The 19,423-nt window shown below is 37.8% G+C and overlaps 1 protein-coding gene across 4 annotated transcripts in view; it reads right to left on the minus strand.

The window, feature by feature from the left end:
- The window catches only part of RNF17 (ring finger protein 17), a 153,871-nt gene that overhangs the window by 46,360 nt on the left and 88,088 nt on the right, over positions 1 to 19,423 (minus strand). For all 4 annotated transcript variants that reach the window (XM_006146723.2, XM_006146722.2, XM_027771133.1 and 1 more), the window contains exons 18-23: positions 15,471 to 15,586; positions 14,275 to 14,395; positions 10,156 to 10,276; positions 4,709 to 4,936; positions 3,661 to 3,811; positions 3,393 to 3,511 (exon numbers count right to left, since the gene is read on the minus strand). In XM_006146723.2, coding sequence (XP_006146785.1) covers positions 3,393 to 3,511; positions 3,661 to 3,811; positions 4,709 to 4,936; positions 10,156 to 10,276; positions 14,275 to 14,395; positions 15,471 to 15,586 — 856 coding nt within the window. The remainder of the gene's footprint in view (positions 1 to 3,392; positions 3,512 to 3,660; positions 3,812 to 4,708; positions 4,937 to 10,155; positions 10,277 to 14,274; positions 14,396 to 15,470; positions 15,587 to 19,423) is intronic.

Here is a 19,423-nt window from a genome sequence, read left to right on the forward strand (position 1 = left end):
ACACTCTCAAAAAAAAAATGTTTTTTTTTTTTTTTTTTTTTTGAGAGGTTTTTGCTATAGGGTGCGTGTGCTCGCCAGACAGACAGAGAGAGACAGAGAGACAGAAAGCGAGAAATCATCCCCAGGGGGGATGGCCACACTGCAATCCCTTCTCCTCCATTCTCCTCTTGGAATCTTGGGCATGCACACACATGCGCCCGGCGTGAATTTTAAGCCACCGGGTCCAGGACGTGAACCACGGTCAACTACATGGGAATCCAGCGACATAGCCATTATGCTAACTGCTGGACCCCAAAAATGTATTCTTTTGACCCTTGTGTCTTTTTAAAATTCATAGTTATGTGTACAGTCCTGACTGGATTCAGGTTTGCATTTTTCTTCCTTCAGCAATACTGTTCAACAGTGGTGCTGTGAGCTCCCATCAGGGAGTACCAATCTCTTCTCTCCTTGTGATGCTTGCACTGACAATCACTGTCTAGATTCTTGAGTTTATCAGAGGTTGTAAGATGCTGGTATTCTGCTGATATTGTTCTGCTTTGTTAGGTGGAATACTTCTAAAGGACAACTTTCTCTTATCAACTATTATCCTGAAATATAGTTTACACAGGAAAGGTAAGATAAATGTGAATTTCCTCTATTTATCAGTTTTCAGAATAATGAAGTGGTTCTCTTGAGTCCTCTAAAGGTGACCAATGAGTTTTTAAACACCATGAACTTACGATTTCAATGTATCAAATACTTTATTTAGTACATTACAATTATCAATCCAGTGGTGCTCAAAGTATCCCACTTTCGGTCAGTGGACATTTATTAAGGGTGGTCACTGAGTCCTTTTGTCATAATTTCATTAACTTTTTTTTTTTTTTTTAGGAAAGATTTTTGCTATAGGGCACATGTGCTCACCAGAGAGACAGAAAGCAAGAAATCACCCCACCCCACCCCCCAGGAGGATGGCCACACTGCAATCCCTTCTCCTCCATTTTCCTCTCGGGATTTGGGTATGTACCCATATGCCAACGTGAGTTCCAAACTGCTGGATTCAGGACTCCAACTATGGTCAACTACACGGGAGTTCAGCGACATAACCATTACACCATATGCTGGTCTCGTGTTAATTTTTTATACCTTTCTTATTTTTTGCTACATTTTTGGTCTTGTTTATCTTTGACAAGATATTCTAGGCTCATATGTTACCTTTCTCTTCCAAGATCTGGCATAACACATTTTCCAAGGAGCACTGTTTTTTTTACGGAAATAATATTTAGAGACTATAATTTATGCACCAGAATAGCTCAGTGCGACTGGGTCACTGGGTCATTTTCAGTATCAGACCAAAACCAAAACCAAAACCAAAACAAACCTCATATATTTATGTGTGTGTGTGTAAAACTATGTATGTATATAACAATTAAAATACTTCATGAGTTTGCACAGGGCGATGCACTCATAAGAGAAAGACAGTGAGAGATGATCACTCAAGGAGGATGGCCATGCTGCATTCCTTTCTCCTACACTCTCCTCTCAGGATTTTTGCGCACACATGAACACACACCCTACATGATTTTCAAGCTGCTGGGTCTGGGACTTGAATCACAGTTGACCATGTGGGAATTTAGTGCCTTAGACACCATGCCATCCATGGGCCCCAACCTCATGAATTTGTACTCATACTTCTAACTCAAAATCATGACTAAAGTGGGGACAGCAGGTGGCATGGTGATTAAGGGCACTGGACTCCCACATGGCTGACCATGGTTCAAGTCCTGGACCTGGTGGCTTGCTTTCTCACTTTCCTTCTCTCTCTCTTTCTCTGTCATGCTCTGTCCCTCTCTGGTCAAACTAAAACACACAAATAAACAAATAAATAAAGTTAAATAAAACATTAAAAAAAATTAGGACTAAAGAGTAAATTAATCTTAATTTTATGTACTTATCATTTATCAACCATACAAGTTCTTAATTACTATTTTGATTTATGCCACAATATACATGTAATAGCTTCAGAAGAACAGTACCAACACTACAAATCTATTAATTGGGATTAATGAAAATAGACAATGACTCTTTTGGGGGCTGGGAGAGGAATAAGTAACTTTTGTCTTTAGTATACCCTATGGTCTATATGTATAAAGAGTCCTCTAAAAGTTAATAGAAAATGTGTATTATTTTAAAATTATGCATTAACTTCAAAAATATTTTTCATCAAAATAAACTCAAGTTTTAATTCCATTTTCCACAAACTTTTATAAGACCCCATATATATATATATAGTATATATTTGGGCGTGTACATACACGCACATACACACTTCTACTTCTCCATTGGTCTTTTCTTTCCTTTGTCCCATTTTCTTGCTCAAATTGAACTCTATGTCCAGTAGTTACTCTCAGTGTGGCGCCATGAGAAGGAGCTTCAGTCCTCTATTAAGAAGGTCCGTGGCTAGGACAACATCCATATGAGGGAACATAAGCATATCACAGATCTGCATTTAGCTATGAACTGCAACCTTTTATTACTCCCTTCTCAATTTTGGTTGCCATTCTCTGATAGGCCAGCATGCTCTAGTGAAACACTGCTGCCAATATCTATTCTCGGAGCTGCCAGAATTCCAGTCAGCTCTCCCTCTTCATCCTCCCACACAAATGCCAACGCCATAAGGATCCTCGTATGTGGTAAGCACCACATGCTCATATTTGGGGCTGCAAAGGTATAACAAGTCACCTACTTGTGTTGTAGATGTTGACTGTGTAGTCTTTAGTTTTACTATTCAAATTGCTCTGTTTTCATAGTGGGTTTCCAGTAGTCCAGAAAACTATGCTGTTGTCATTTGCCCAGAATCTTCTTTAATTCGGTCTTTTGGTTAATTTATGTATTTTTAACTTTCCATGCTTTCTAAACTTATGAGATACGTTTTATTTCTACCTTGGTTGTTTCTCAAAGTATTTTTATGTTTAGCAGTATGAATTTTATCTATTGATAGATATCTTCAACATTCACCTGTTTCTTATTTCCTTAATGCCAGTAAATTTATGTGCTCCAACTTTTAATTTTCCCTTTTCTTCTTTTTAATTTCTTTTTTTTTTTAAGAATTATTTATTATTATTTTTTTAGTTTGAACAGAGGGAGACAGAGACAGACAGAGAAAGTGAGAAAGCAAGCCACAGCTCCAGGACTCTGACCATAGTCGGCTATATGGGAGTCCAGCACCTTAACCACTACGCCACCTGCTGGCCCCAATTCTTTTCTTTTCTTAAACCTTAAGTTAACTAGGCTTTATGAAAATTTGAGAACACACTAACAAATTTAAAATGGACAAGAACACACCTAAAAGAAAAATATTCAAAATTATAATATTCATTAAGAGAAAAATAATTTACTTAGCTAAAAACTACCTTATATCAACAAGGGAGCATTCCAAAGATAATCTTCCCATTGTCTTCAGATTTTCTTGAAGATCTCTTAAACAGTTAGTATTCACTACTACTTCAAGACCCACGTCATATAGTAAGACCTATAAAAACAATAACTTTAAGTCTATAGAAAGACAACACTTGAAAATATGTTTTTGTGAACTGAAAAGCGTAATAAACATTGGAATAATTCCAGGAAAAAGTACAAAACACATTTATTTTCATGATTATACTTTTACTCTGCATTTACCTCTACTAATGTATCTGTGACCATTCTGATGATCTGGCCTCTTTGCCACTGATTTTCACCTGGGATCTTAACAGCACAGTGCATATCATTTTCCCATTTAATAGGTTCCCATGTCGAGTTTTCATAAGCAGCTGTCATCTTTTCCTCTAAACTATATAAAGATAAGAAGCATTTCACTTTCTAACCTTTTCTTATACAGTTCTCTGACCACATGTTTTCTACTCTTCCCATGTCTCCACCTTAGGTCTTTGAACTAGCTCTGTCTTAGGTGAACTTCCCTCAGACCACCATATGGCTTACTCCCTCCCCCCTCCTATACACCCATTTCAAATATCATTATCTCCCAAGGTCTTCTTTGACTATGCTGAAATTGCCTTCCTCCCCAAATGCTGTATTTTTCTCTACCACCTTTATTACCCTCTGCCACATTAAACATTTGATCTGTTCACTGTATCTTCTTCTACTAGATTTTAAGCTCCATGGCAGCAAAGGCTTGTCCATGTTTTTACCACCATATCCCCAAAACCTAGAATATTGGTGGTTACATAGCAGGTGTTCAGTAAGTATTTATGAAATTAATAAATTTTAATATAGTGCAAATAAGCAAAAAAGATACTATTTTCATACTTATAAATTCAGAAACTATTTAGTTGAAATACTTTTGCTACTTTTAAAATTCATGACTTCTATATCTTTTTTTTTTTTTTTTTTGGAGAGGTTTTCACTTTAGAGCACGTGCGCTCACTAGACAGACAGAGAGAGACAGAGAGACAGAAAGCGAGAAATCATCCCCCAGGGGGGATGGCCACGCCGCAATCCCTTCTCCTCCATTCTCCTCTCGGGATCTTGGGCACGCACGCACATGCGCCCGGCGTGAGTTTTAAGCCACCAGGTCCGGGACGCGAACTGCGGTCGACTATGTGGGAGTCCAGCGACATAGCCATTACGCTAACTGCTGGTTCCCAATGACTCCTATATCTTCTAAACAAAATATAGAAAGAATATATGCAATATATTACTATTATGATATTTTCCTTATATATTATACCTATTAAGTAAGTTTTCTGTTAATAACCACTGAACATAAATCTTCTCAGGAGATATTACATTACATATATGCACAGGAAGTTCCTTATTATAAAGTGATTGGAAATTCTCATTAGGTAGAGATTTTGCAGACACAAGATTTATGTTGTTTACTTCATTTGAAATAATTTCTTCTGGAGATGGATCCCATACTTCAGTATGCTTTTCAGAATTATCTCTGAGGGTGTATCTGAAAATTTAACAAAAGTTAACAAAAGAAATAGTTAGCAAAATATTTATGTTTTACTTGTTTAAGTCTAGAGATGAATATATTTTAGCTATGATTTGCTGCTACCCAGTTTCAATAATAATAACAATTTTGATCATTTAAAAAAAGAATTCTTCATCAATACTAAAATACGTAGAAAAGAACTAAAACCAAAACTTTTTACTTGGATCATAACTTTTAATTCTTCACACTGATACGTTGTACTTATGAAGGAACAGAAAACAATTCAGATTTTGGCTACTATAAATATATCTCTTGGCTAAAATAGCAATCCATTTGCCAATAAGAATATAAGTGGAGAGAAAGCATCCAGGCACCTCCACCTCTGCCTGTATTTTTCTTCTGGGTTCAGGTTCACGGTTGTGAAGCCCCCCTCCCCCAGTCAGGGCCCCCTTCCAGACCCCAGTGCTAGTCGGTTAGGCAAGTGTCTCTTTCTTCTTTTCTATTCTTTCTTTTTTTTTCTCTCTCTCTTTTGAAAAAACAAAACAAAACAAAACAAAACGAAAAAAACAGCTTTTGGGACCAGCAGTTGGCATAATGGCTATGTCACTGGACTCCTATGTAGTCGACCATGGTTCGAGTCCCAGACCTGGTGACTTAAACTCAGAATAGGTGCGTGCGCATGTGTGCCCATGATCCTAAGAGAATGGAGGAGAAGGGACTGTGGCATGGCCATCTCCTGGGGGGAAAAGAATAGGCTTACTCTTTTCCTAGTCCACGAAGTGCAGAGTTAGGTTATTTAATATCTTTGCTCTTTTTAATATAGGCATTTATTACCATAAACTTCCCTTTTAGAACTGTTTTACATTCCATAAATTTTGGTAAATTATGTTTACATTTTCATTTATCTCAAAAGATTTTTTGATTTCCTTTTTGATTTATTCTTAGGTCCATTGGTTGATCAAGATTGTGTTGTCATGGGACCAGCAGTTAGTGTAATAGCTATGTTGCTGGACTCCCATGTAGTCGACCGTGGTTCGAGTCCCAGACCCAGTGGCTTAAACTCACGCCAGGAGTGTGTACGTGCATGCCCAAGATCTCGAGAGGAGAAAGGAAGATAAGGGATGCGGCATGGCCATCCCTCTGGGGGGTGATTTCTCGCTTTCTGTTTCTCTGTCTTTCTGGTAAGTGCACGCAACCTATAGCAAAAACCTCTCCAAAAAAAAAAAAAAAGATTGTGTTGTCATTAACTATATTTAAGAAAAATTAACTACTAATTTAATAGGATATCATTACCAATTTTTCTTTAATTTATTTTTCTTTATTTATTTTCTTTTTAGAGATTTTTGCTATAGGGTGTGTACATGCTCACTGGAGACAGAGAGACAGAAAGCGAGAAATTCTCAGGAGGGGATGGCCACACTGCAATCCCTTCCCCTTCATTCTCCTCTCAGGATTTTGGGAATGCATGTGCTCATGTCTGGCATGGTTCAAGCCCCTGGGGCCAGGGTTTGAACTACAGGTGCGCGGTCCAGGATTTGAACTGCAGTTGACCATGTGAGTAGCCACAGCCTTAATCACTACACCATCTGCTGGCCTCCATTACCAATTTTCAATAACTTCATTACTTAGATAATATAAGAAACTAGAAATCAGGACAGCCCATGGAAGGGTGGTTAAGGTGGCTGTATCCTACATGTTCAACTGCACAGCTCAAATCCCAGACCCAGCAGCTTGAGAAACATGCTGGGCACTGTGTGCATACATGCCCAAAATCCTGATAGGAGGGATAAATGGAAAAGAATGAATTGTAGTGTGACCATTCCCCATGAGGGGTGCTGTCTCATGTTCCCTCTCTTTCTGGCTTTCTCTGATTCTGTCCTTCTGGTGAGTGCATGTACCCTCTGGTAAGTTAAAAAAGTGAAAGAAACTGAAAATCATTCCCTGGTACTAGAGCTTTCATAAAAATCTAATTCAGTCAGTAGCTTTACTTTGCATTTTCTATGCAAAAATGCATTGTGACTTTCCTGACAACTGAATATATATTTCAAAATGCTCTTCTGTATTATAGTATGTAACAATATTCACTCTAATCTTTATCTTTTGAGAATGTAAATATCGTATCATCTTCTGGTTCTGATAAAGTTAAAACTACACTTAACCTTACAATATAGAAATCCCAATATTAAGCATTTTATCAAGAGAAAATAATATACAACTTCACAAACACATCCAAAATGGATATAACCCAAATGTTCATCAATTGGTGAATGTATAAATTGTGGTACATCTATATAATGGAATACTAGTCAGTAATAAAAGTAAACTACTGATATATGTAAATGACATGGATGAATTGCAAAAACCATAGCTTAAATGAAAGAAACAAGATACAAAAGGCAATATACTGTATGAATCTATTGACAAGAAGTTATAAAAAGGTCAAAATGATAGGGATAAAAAACAGAACCTTGGTAACTGGGGGTTGGGTGTGAAGAAAGGGGACTGACTTTGGAATGATGGGAATATTATATATTTGACTATAATAGTTATGTAACTCTTTATTTGTCAGAATCTATTTAGGCCCCTAAAAGGGTGAATTATTGTTGTATATAAGTTATATGTCTATAATCCTAAGTTTTAAAAAGAGAAGGGAAAACTCAGTCCAATATAATTTAAATATTTACTCTCATTTCTGTCCCTCCTTTATTCAAGACTTAACGTGGAAAAAAAACCCAGGTTCCTCTTCCTCTGCTTCTAGATCCTCCAGTATTAGGGCAGGTAGAGGAAGCATGACCACAGACCACTAATATTAGTAGAAGTCATTGTGGACATCTGTTGGGTGTCACTGTTTCCCTGGCTCATGTGGATGCTATGAAAACATTGGTACAGGCACTCCTTACTTAACAACCTGCCTATTTAAAAACCACTTGGGCTTAGAACCAGTTCTCCAGCAGGGACAATCCCCTTTCTTAGTCTGTCTTGTTTCATAGTTGGTTAGTATTCACTATAGGAAGTGTTCACAATCATGCAAAACTACATATTTTGTTTATAAATTTGTACTTTTTGTGCACCCATAGAATAAATAAAAATGATTTGGCCAAATTTGTATTATTGTGTACTGATATGTCTTGTCACTGTCACTTATCTAATGTATGTTTTTTGTATGGATAGAATTGCATTATTCTACTGTGGAGTTGTATGATAGCTATTAAAAAATACATATGCTATGGCCCTGTGACACACCATAACATATCCACTTTTTTATTTGAGAGGTTTTTGCCTTAGAATGCATGCACTTGCCTGAGAGAGACAGACACACACAGTAAAAGGAAAAGTGAGAAATCAACTCCCAGGGGAGAAGGCCACACCACAATTCCTTCTTTTCCATTCTCCTCCCAGGATCTTGGGTATACATGCACACACACCTGGTGTGAGCTTCAAGCTACTGGGTCTGGGACTTGAACTGCAGTCAGCATGTGGGAGTGCAGTGATGTAACTGCTATATCATCTGCTGGTCCCAAGATAACCACTTTTAATTAAGTTCCTCATTTATTGACCAATTTGCTTAATGACCTAGTTGTAGAAATAGAATTCAGTTGTTAAGTAAGCAGTGCTTACATTATTGAGGTTATACAAGGTGACTTCAAAAAGTTCATGGAAACTGAAATTAAAATATGAGTTTATTATGGCGAAAAAAAATTTGAAATCCACACGTCTTTCATAATATGTATTTTCCATGAACTTTTTGAAGACCGCATCTGTGTGTGGGGAGGGGAAGCTCTGGAACACCTGCTGGTCCCACACCTTGCAGAGGCTACCCCACCACTCGAGTCCCTACTGTGGAACTCTTTGTCTTGACCTACAAACCCTTCACCCATCCTTATCCTTTCCCTCTGCCCTTCTGCTTTCAGGGTCACCTCAACCACTGCCTGTGGAGGGTATTAGCATGATAGCTTAAACCTGGCTATCTTTAAAAGTATCTACTTGAACCAAAGTAAACTCACATTTCTCCAAATAAAAATGTGGGCTATTCTACTACTATGCTTATTCTCTACCTTGTCATTTTTCCTCCTAATCCTCTTCACAAATGGGCACAAAGAGCTGCCTAAGCAGGTATCTAAAAATAAGGTAGATACTTTCTTAGAAGCATCTTAGATGCTTTCTTAGAATCATACTTGGGGGCCGGCAGATGGCGTGGTGGTTAAGGACTCCCACTTGGTCTACTGTGGTTTGAGTCCCGGACCTGGCGGCTTGAAACTCACCCTGGGTGCCTGTGCGTGTGTGCCCAAAATCCTGAGAGGAAACTGTAGGAAAAGGGGTTGCGGGATGGCCATACCCCCACCCCCCAGGGTTTGATTTCTTGCTTTCTGTCTCTCTCTCTCTAGCAAGCACATATACCCTATAGCAAAAATCTTTCTCTCTAAAAAAAAAAAAAAAGCAGCAGCCTTGATCTTTCCTTTGGTTTCAGGGTTCTTTACAGTTGGAGGGAAAAGCCACTCTAGTCCCTATTAATAATTCCAATGATTGCATGCCCAAGATCCCAAGAGGAGAATGGAGGAGAAAGGACTGCGGTGTGACCATCCCCCCTGGGGGGCGATTTCTCACTTTCTGTCTCTCTGTCTCTCTCTGTCTTTCTGGTGAGTGCACACACCCTATAGCAAAAACCTCTCAAAAAAAAAAAAAGCCCAATGATTTTCCCTCTATTTTTTTCTGACCCAAGGCCATGATTTGAATGTTTCCACTCAAAATTTACGTTAAAATTTGGTTGTGATGGGATTAAGGGAACAAAATATTAATCCAACTATGAAAGGTAGGGCCCTGAGAAGTAATTAGGGTAAGATCATCAGGATGGGGCCCCATAACTAAATCCTGGAAGGTTTACATAGACAGGAAATGAAAGAGAGACATAAGCACAGACAGGCAAGCTCTTGCCATGTGATGTCCCACACCACCTTGGGACTCTATGGAGTCTCCATCAATAAGAAACCCCTAACCAGATGTGGTCTCCTTAACCACAGACCTACAAAACCATGAGCTAAATAAATCTCTATTCTTTATAAATTACTCAGCATGCTATCTAGTTGTTAGCAGAAAAGTAGACTAAAACACCCGGGAATAAAGAAAATTTCCAAGTCTTTCAGCTTAGGCAGACAGTCAATGGCAAATGATATGCCAGTTTCTTCTGTGATTAAAATGCAACATATGAACTAAAAATGAAAATTTATATGTCTACTTACCCTGCTTCATAAGATGCTAGGCCCTCTTTCACTAGCTGATCATTAATACTAGTAGGAGTCATCCCAGGACCACCAAGAGAATCGAAAAGCTCAACTAAGAGCATATTATCTTCTAGAATTTCTGTAAAACGATTAAGACTCATTTGGAGAAAGAAATATGAAGCAAGAATGTACTAAACAGGGCAATTTTTTAAAAGTCAGAAAATTTCTTTCTTTCATTTTGCACATATGAGATTTCTTGTGGAATAATGTTATACCCTTCTTTGGGGGAGTTAGAGTAGTTTGCAGACACAAATGAACTGTCGATGTTATCTGCAGCATATGCAAATGAATAAATTTTTAAAAATAATTACTAATTCTAATTAATTAATTAATTTATATTTGATCAGAGAGAGAGAGAGAAAGAGAAAAAGAGGGAAAGTGAGAAAGCAAGAAGCCAGGTACAGTGGCCAGATCCGGGACTCAAAACACGGTAGGCCATGATAGGGGAGTACAACACCTTTACCCCCATGCCACCTGCTAATCCTTAACATTTTAATTTTAGATTGGGCACTATTTATTCTATATGAACCAAAAGCAGCTTAAAATCTTTAGATTCAGAAAAATGTAGGTTAATTTATGTTCACTGTAGAAGTATCCTGTCATGTCATGTTTTCAAACTGTTTTTTATGGGATTCAACAACGTTCCAGGAGGACAAGAATTAATGAAAGTTAAACCAGGTCACTAATTATTTGTGAAGCTTTACAGCTTTTGTAAGATTTTTTTCTATGCCATTTTTTTTTTTGGGAGAGGTTTTCGCTATAGGGCATGTGCGCTTGCCAGACAGACAGAGAGAGACAGAGAGACAGAAAGCGAGAAATTACCCCCCAGGGGGGATGGCCACACTGTAATCCCTTCTCCTCCCCTCTCCTTTGGGGATCTTGGGCATGCATGCACATGTGCCTGGCATGAGTTTTAAGCCACCGGGTCCGGGACGCGAACCATGGTCGACTACGTGGGCGTCCAGCGACATAGCCATTACGCTAACTGCTGGTCCCTATGCCATTGTTTTTTTAGGACAAACCATCTAATTTTTAATTCTTTTAGACAAGAAATTGGTAACAGTTTATCAGATCTACTTAAACTAGACTGGGAGTTAGCTGAGAGTAAAATTTATATCTTATGTGCCTATTTACTTGTTTATGGTATGCAAGAAACCTATTCAATAAATATCTGAATATATGATAAATAGAGGAATTTCTTTAGGTAACTCACATCTCTAAAATACAGGATATGATCAGTATATGACTATGTCTTTTACATTATAGTAGCTGTTAGCTACTAGTCAAAATGATGATTCTAAATAAAAAGGTAATCATTATCAGCAGTAACATTCTTCATCAACCAGTTAGAAGAATACTAGGGTTCTTCAGAATTTATTGGAATATGAGTATTATAAAAACAGTATGCATGAATTTTAAGATTTTTGCATCAAAATAAACTCAGACGTTAATTTTATTTTCCACAAACTTCCATTTTTAATTTTGAAGTCCCCAGACATATTACAGAGCTTTTCTTCACAGGCTGAAAAATCATTCCTGGCTACTTTTCAATGCTTCAGGATGAATTATCTAGAAATGAAAGACTAAGCAATGCCGACCCTGAGTTAAACCCTAATCACTACCTTCCATCTCTTATTTTCCCTTTATTCTTTGGTTCCATATTTCTTATAAAGTTCTTTATTCCAATATTCAACCTTTCCTGTGTTCTGTAGCTTCATCATCTTATCCCTGCTCTTCTTCTCACTAAATTTGTTTATTTTTTAAAAGAATTGTTTTATTGAACTTTATTTATTTCAATTTGGCCAGAGAGGGGCAGAGAGAGAGAGAGAGAGAGAGAAAGCAAAAAGCAAGCCAGCCCCAGGTCTGAGACTTGAACCATGGTTTGTCATGTGGGAGTCCAGCACCCTTAACCACCACACCACCTGCTGGCCCTCTAACTAAATGTAAATGTTCCTTGTTTTATAAGATGACAAAATACATTTTTGAAGATTTATTTATTTTATTTTATTTGTTATTATTATTCTTTTTTAATTTGACCAGAAAGAGTAAGGGGAAGTGAAAAAGCAAGTTGCCAGGTCTGGGAGCCAAACTGTGGTCAGCCATGTGGGAGTCCAGCACCCCAACCACCATGCCACCTGCCAGCCTGGCCATGCCACAATCCCTTCTCCTCCTTTCTCCTCTCAGGATCTTGGGCACACACACACACACACACACACACACACACACACACACACACCTGGTGTGAGTTTAAGCCACTGGGTCCGGTACTCAAACCACGGTCGACTAAATGGGAGTCCAGTGACATAGCCATTACGCCAACTGCTGGTCTCTCCGATAAAATATATTAATGGGAGGCTCCCATTCTAATCTGTGGCTATTCACTTTATTGTAAAGGTTCTGAACTCCCAATCTTATCATGGTATCATTGGAATGAGTTTTGGTTGGGCAGGGCCTTCTGGCACTCTAAATCAAATCATCTAGGTTAATAACTATGTGTCTAATTATTTTGGATGTCATTGCTGTAACAAGCAACAAATAATTAAGTGAAAAATGAGAAGGATAAAGAAAAACAAAAAACAAACAAAATAAAGGGAGTTAGGTCTTGATGAGTTATCTGTGGAAAGATACTCAAGGAGGGAACTAAAAATAAACAGAACACAACAAAAGGAAAGTTGAGAAGCAGTTATCCAGATTAAAGTTGGTTCAGTGGAAGCTGTTCAAAGACTAAAAGGCCCTTAATTTATTATTCATTTCCGAGAAGCCAGATATAAAAATTCTGTAGACTAAGAAAACATTTTCTTGGGACCAGCAGTTAGTGTAATGGCTGTGACGCTGGACTATTACCCATGTAGTCAACCGTGGTTTGAGTCCTGGACCTGGCGGCTTAAACTCACGCTGGGCGCATGTGCGTGCATGCCCAAGATCCCGAGAGGAGAATGGAGGAGAAGAGATTGTGGCGTGGTCATCTCCCCTGGGGGGATGATTTCTCACGCTTTCTGTCTCTCTCTTTCTGGTGAGCACATGCGCCTTATAGCAAAAACCTCTCCAAAAAAAATGTTGTTTTTATTTTTTTAAAGGTCTTTGCCATAGGCTGTGTGCAATCTCTAAAGAGAGAGAGAGAGACAGACGGTGAGATAGAAAGCGAGAAATCACCTCCCCACAGGGGGGATGATCACAACACAGTCTCTTCTCCTTCATTCTCCTCTAAGGATTTTGGGCATGCACACATGCATATGCATCCAGCATGATTTTCAAGCCACTTGGTCTGGAACTCGAACTGTAATTGACCATGTAGGATTCCAGGGCCTTAACCACCATGCCACCTGCTGGCCCCCTGACTTGATCATTAATGGTAATTTTTGTCTCATGTGCTGGCTTTAGACTGTAGAGCCTGCAGAAGGTATAATTCCACAATAATTCTCAATAAATTTTATCTTTCACTGCTTCTATTAGTAGCACATTAAATTTATTCTAACAATTGAAAAATATATCCCAATGTCTTATTTAAAATTAGTTAAGATTACATAACAACAAATAAAAATAGAAATAGCTTACTAATAACTGATAAGATTCTTCAATCCTTCTTATTGCCTTTAGAATAAAAATGCAACATCTATGCAGAATGTGTAAACTTTTTCATGAACTAGCTCCCTGTTAAGTATTTAAGACTCCATTCTCTATGTCTTCCTCTACTTTCTCTATCTGGCATGCCTATTAAAATGCATACTTAAAATCCTCCCCCCCCCCAGGTATTACATTGTTATATCTTTTTAACTTTGCATACACCTTCCTCTAGATTGAGAATGTCTTTCCTCTGACTTTATGTCTTTGCCTCCGTGAGTTTTTAAGATGAAACTTAAACCTCACTTCATGTAGAAATCTTTATCTCACTTCCACCCCCAGGTTGGGTGGTTTACTCTCATTTGTGCTGCTATAGAAATGCATCTACAGATGTCTCTGTCACATTGATTATGACTGTTCATTTACTATTTTTTTATATTCACCTATAAATACCATTGAAATGAGAAAAAATTATGTATGATTACATAATAGCAAATAAAAATAGAAATAGCTTACTAATAATTGAACATGTCATAAATTTATCTTGAGTCATTTCTTCAAATTTTTCTTTAGCTTTTTTGGACCACTTCATTGTCCTTTTACATGGTTCAATATAGGCCAGCTTACATTTAATTGCCTGTATCAAACGAAATTCTACAATTAGGAAAGTAAACTTAATTTCTAGTTATTTAAAATTAAAATTTTATGTAGTAGGTACAAAACTAATCTTTGTATTTGAATTTAATACATATTTAGAAACGATTGAATCAAAGTGTGAAAATGTCTATAACAGTACTTTATAACTGCAAATTAGAATCAGCAGGGTATATAGTTGAATGAATCACTGCACATTCTTATACTGGAATAACAAAAGCAATCATTAATAGATTATAGATGTTTATACTACAAGATAAGTGAGAAAATCAGGTTATAGGACTAGAGTTTGAGTCAGTAATTATTACAAACACAGAAGATAGAAGATGCATACTAGAAATATTTATATAAAAAATATTGTACAATAATTCAGAGAAATTTCTCTCTTTTTCCCCACCTGAATTTTCCAGATTTTTTCCTAATACTATCCATTTCTCAAGATAAAACATGGTCTTATAACAACTTGAATAGTGTAATAGTAGTACATAAATTAGAAAATAAAGTCTATTCTTATCTTTTTCTAGGAATCCTACTCCACAAAGATAAACAAGGTTTAAATTTTTTACAAAGCTTGTTCAAACTTCTTTTTCTATTATACATGCTGAAGCAGAAGTGCAATATTATATATAATTACTTATAAATAGAATCAAAGTAAAAGTAATTTTAAGATGAGCTTTTTTCACTCAATACATCACAAATATAGAACCCTTAACATTATATGCTATCTCAAAAGGATACACTAAAAATTGCAGACCAATAAGTACTTAATAAGACATAAATATACATATATTTAAAATGTTTTTATAAATAAACATTTAGACATAAATATACATATATTTAAAATGTTTTATAAATAAATTAACATTTATTTGCCAAGATATAAATATTATTTCTTAAATGGTAACTGTTTTAACCCCTACCTATAGTCCTTGTATCAGAAATTATTTACAAACAAAAATGGTGATTAATAGAACATTTTTATGGTGAAAATTACTTCTAAAGATACTTCCATACTTATACCAATATTCTAATCCTAGAGTCTATAATAAGTTGATTACCTTCTCTGGGGGATTCAGAAACTCATCCTTTATTTTACGCATCTCTTTAAGTGTTATTTTTGCAGTATTACCGAAATCCACATATTTAACTACAACTCCCCGATGTCCAGGCAATCCTTTAAAAGTTACGAAATCATAAATGATGAGTTTGGAAAGGAAACAATTATCTAGCAAAATTTAGAGTCACCTTCAGTTAAGTAAAATAGAATACTTTCGGTTTCAATATACAAACTTAATGCTTTTTCAAAAGGAAATATTTCTAATATGAAAATTTCAAATCACCCATAATACAGACTTGGTAGAATGAGAAACTATTTAAAAATAATCAAAGGTAAGCCAAACCAAGGAAACAAAATCAATGGTAGGTGATATGGCTTAAAAGTTAAGAATTAGACTTTGAGTCAGATTGACTGGAACAGAATCCTAACTAGATCACTGAAATGCTTTGTGACTGGAGGAACTAATTAATATCTCTAAAATATTACACTAAGCAAATTATTTTCTCCAAGCTTCATTACTTCATCTGTAAAATGAGTATACTAATAGAATGTAATCTCAAAACATTTTTTAAGTATCCCCTTATTTAAAAAAACCACTAGACAACTAGGATTCTCCTGTCCCCAGTGGGGCCTTTCGCCCAACAGGGAGGAGTTGACCACTGGAAACTAAAATGCCCTAAGCTCCAAAGGTAATCCAGGTCTTCAGAGCCCAAGATGGCCTCTAGAATGCAGGACTGATGAGCCTGAGAATCCCAATTGCTCCCCTTGGATATATAGAAATCTCATCAGATAAGCTTCAGGTAATCCTTAAAGTGACAAACAAGAATGTGTTAACATTCTTGCACAGAAAAACATAGAAAAATACATCATGACTTTTCCAACAACCTGATAATAATAATTTTTGTCAGAGCTAGTAGATGGCATAATGGTTACGTCACTGGACTCCCATGTAGTCAACCATGGTTTGAGTCCCAGCAGACCCAGCAGCTTAAAATTCACACAAGGCACGCTTACATACATGCCCAAAATCCCAATAGGAGAATGGAGGAGAAGGGATTGTGGCATGGTGATTTCTTGCTTTCTGTCTCTCCGGCAAGCACATGTGCCCTATAGCAAAAATATTTCTAGAAATAATAATAATTTTTGTCTAAATTAGAGGTTAAGGTTGTTTTCCAAAAGTAAACTTATAAAGAAAGGGAAATAAGGTGTGTGTGTGTGTATGTGTGTGTATTATGTCAGTAAGTAAAAAAGATGTGGTTTAAAGACAGTTAATGAGGGGCTCCATCGCTCATTTCCACCCCTACTTGTCTCTGGACTTCAGGTTGGTTTCTTGGGACTTCAAGACAAACTTGCACCCCACCCCCCAACCCCATCTGGAGACTGGTTCAAGGTAGCAAACAGTTCCGGACACCAGGCTGTCTGCGGCTGCAGGCCCTAATGGCCAGGACCTGTCGCTCATCCTCCATCCCTTCCCCACTTGCCTTTGGACTCTCTGAATTTCAGTGTTTTGAAAAGTGCGTAGCACACAATGCAGGCTGTGTGATTTTTTTTTTTTCTCTTGAGGTGTAGCTTATTAGGTCAGTTTGAGGCTCTCCACTCTTTAGAAACAGGGAGGACTTTGGGTCACCCAGGACCAGTGACAACAGTGCAAGGTACTGGTGAGCAACAGGTAGGCCAACCATAAGAGAATTCTGCACAACTTTAATCCTGCACAACTTTTAACACTCAGAGATACCTTGAATAAGTTAGGAAGGAACATATAGATCACCTAATTACTAGGAACAATCACAGAGTCTCAAGAAGTATGAGTAACTAACAAAAGGTCTCTCCCCCAAGGGAAATCATCAAGCCTATATCACCCACAGTCAATACAATGGATGTCGTGGACATGTCGGATAAGGAATTCAGAATATTTGTAGTGACCAAACTAACTGAGATGGAAGAGAAAATAGACAAGGAGTTCCAGGAGATGAGGAAGTCCTTTCATGATTTGAAAGAAGAAGTAGATACCTTAAACAAGAACCAGATGGAACTTCCCTGTCTCATTAAGGAAAAAAAAAAAATCCAAAGGTGTTTGGTTCTGACTCTTGTCTGGTTCTCTTTGCTTCATAATTCTGTGAAAGGGAAGCGAGGGTAATAGCCTTCCCTCATCAGGCTACTTTCAGCAAGTGGTTTGAATGACAGCCCAAGAATCTAGAATCCAATGTGACATGGTTTATCTTTCAATCCCTTCCTAGTTTTTCTGACCCTATTCGAATTTCAATGTATGTGCGCTTTTCAAAGAAGCCAGTAGGCGTGGGAACGGTCGTTGGTTGTACTGAACCTCTGACAGTAAACAGTTTTGAAAGAAAACTACAGTTCTGAAATATCACAAAAAGTGCCCCTCGGAAAAGAATGATGAGAATTAGCTTATAATTTATGCTTCTGAAGTGAGGTATAAAGCAGGTCAATTTGTTCCAAAGCGTTGGTGCAATGCAAGAAATGTGTGATATACCCTTTTCTGAGTCTTGGAGCTTTTTTTAACCTGTCTCCTTCCTTCTCCCACTAAACCTCTACAAAGAGAACCCCACGGGCATTTTGTATTTACATCACCACCCCCAACCTGCCTGCCCCCCTCAACCTCCCTCACCCCCACACTTAGCATTTAGTGGAGGGCTTCTTGGTCAGAGTCGCTCAGGCTATTTGCCAAATCCAGTGCAGATGCTATTCATTCCTTATCTTGCTTCTGTATCTCTGTCCTATTCACACTCTCAACCTTCTGAAATTCCCCTTTGGCTTCCTCCTACTCTCTCCTGGCCAGCTCTAATCTTTTGCACCATTGTTCCTTAGTATCCTTCTGGAGCTATTCTTGACCCTTCATTCCGCTCCTTTGTTTGTGATCCTAGTCTTCCATCCTTACATTTTAAAAAAATGCACAAAGGCCTTCACAAATTCCATCCACCAGAGCCAAGTGCTGAAGGAGAGCAGCAGGGAACTTCTCCATGGGTGTTCCCCTGCTACACAGGTAGGCTTTGGGATTCTTTTCCTGCCCCACAACCCCCACCATTGCATTCACAATTCCATCTGCGGGTGCAGCAGAAACAGAGAGACCGCTGCTTTCAGATCGCACAGTTTAGTAGCCTGCACATTGTGCACAGCCCAGCACATGGCTTCAGCTTCTTTCATAGTTACGTATTTCCACCCAGGCCCAAGTGCATCTCATCCTGAAAGGTCGTTACAGGATCCAAACACCTGAATTTGTCTAGACACGGGACGCTCTGGTGGAAAGATGCAACCCTCTGCTAAAATCACACCTGGGGGATGTTTAGAACAGAATTATTCTAAATAGGAAGAAGCACGTACTTCATAAGATGACTAAAAACCAGTGCAAATCGGCAATGAAAGAGGCAACATTACAACAGACATAATAGAAATACAAAAGATCATGAGAGAACACTACATGTGACTCTATACCAAAAACAAGAAAACCTACACGAGAGGGACAAATTTCTGGGCACATATAATCTACCAAGATTGAACCAGGATGACATAGAAAACCTGAATAGACCCATAACAAGCCAGGAGATTGTATCAGTAATAAATAACCTCCTGACAAAGAAAAGCCCAGGTCCAGATGGCTTCACTTCTGAATTCTACAAAACTTTTAAAGAAGAGTTCATCTCTATCCTACTCAAATTCTTTCTTTCTTTTTTTTTAAAAGAATGATTTATTTAAGTTGTATTTATTCATTCATTTACTTTAATCTGACAAGAGGGAGACACACACACACATACACGGGGGTGGGGGGTGTGAAGTGAGAAAGTAAGCCACCAGGTCTGGGACTCAAACAGTGGTCGGCCATGTGGGACTGTCCAGTGCCTTAACCACCAAGCCAACTGCTGGTCTCTCTACTCAAATTATTTCTAAAGATTCAAAAGGAAGGAAACCTTCCAAATTCATCTTATGAAGCATCCA

This window comes from Tupaia chinensis, unplaced genomic scaffold (assembly GCF_000334495.1).
Source record: "Tupaia chinensis unplaced genomic scaffold, TupChi_1.0 Scaffold000186_1, whole genome shotgun sequence".
Lineage (NCBI taxonomy): Eukaryota > Metazoa > Chordata > Mammalia > Scandentia > Tupaiidae > Tupaia > Tupaia belangeri.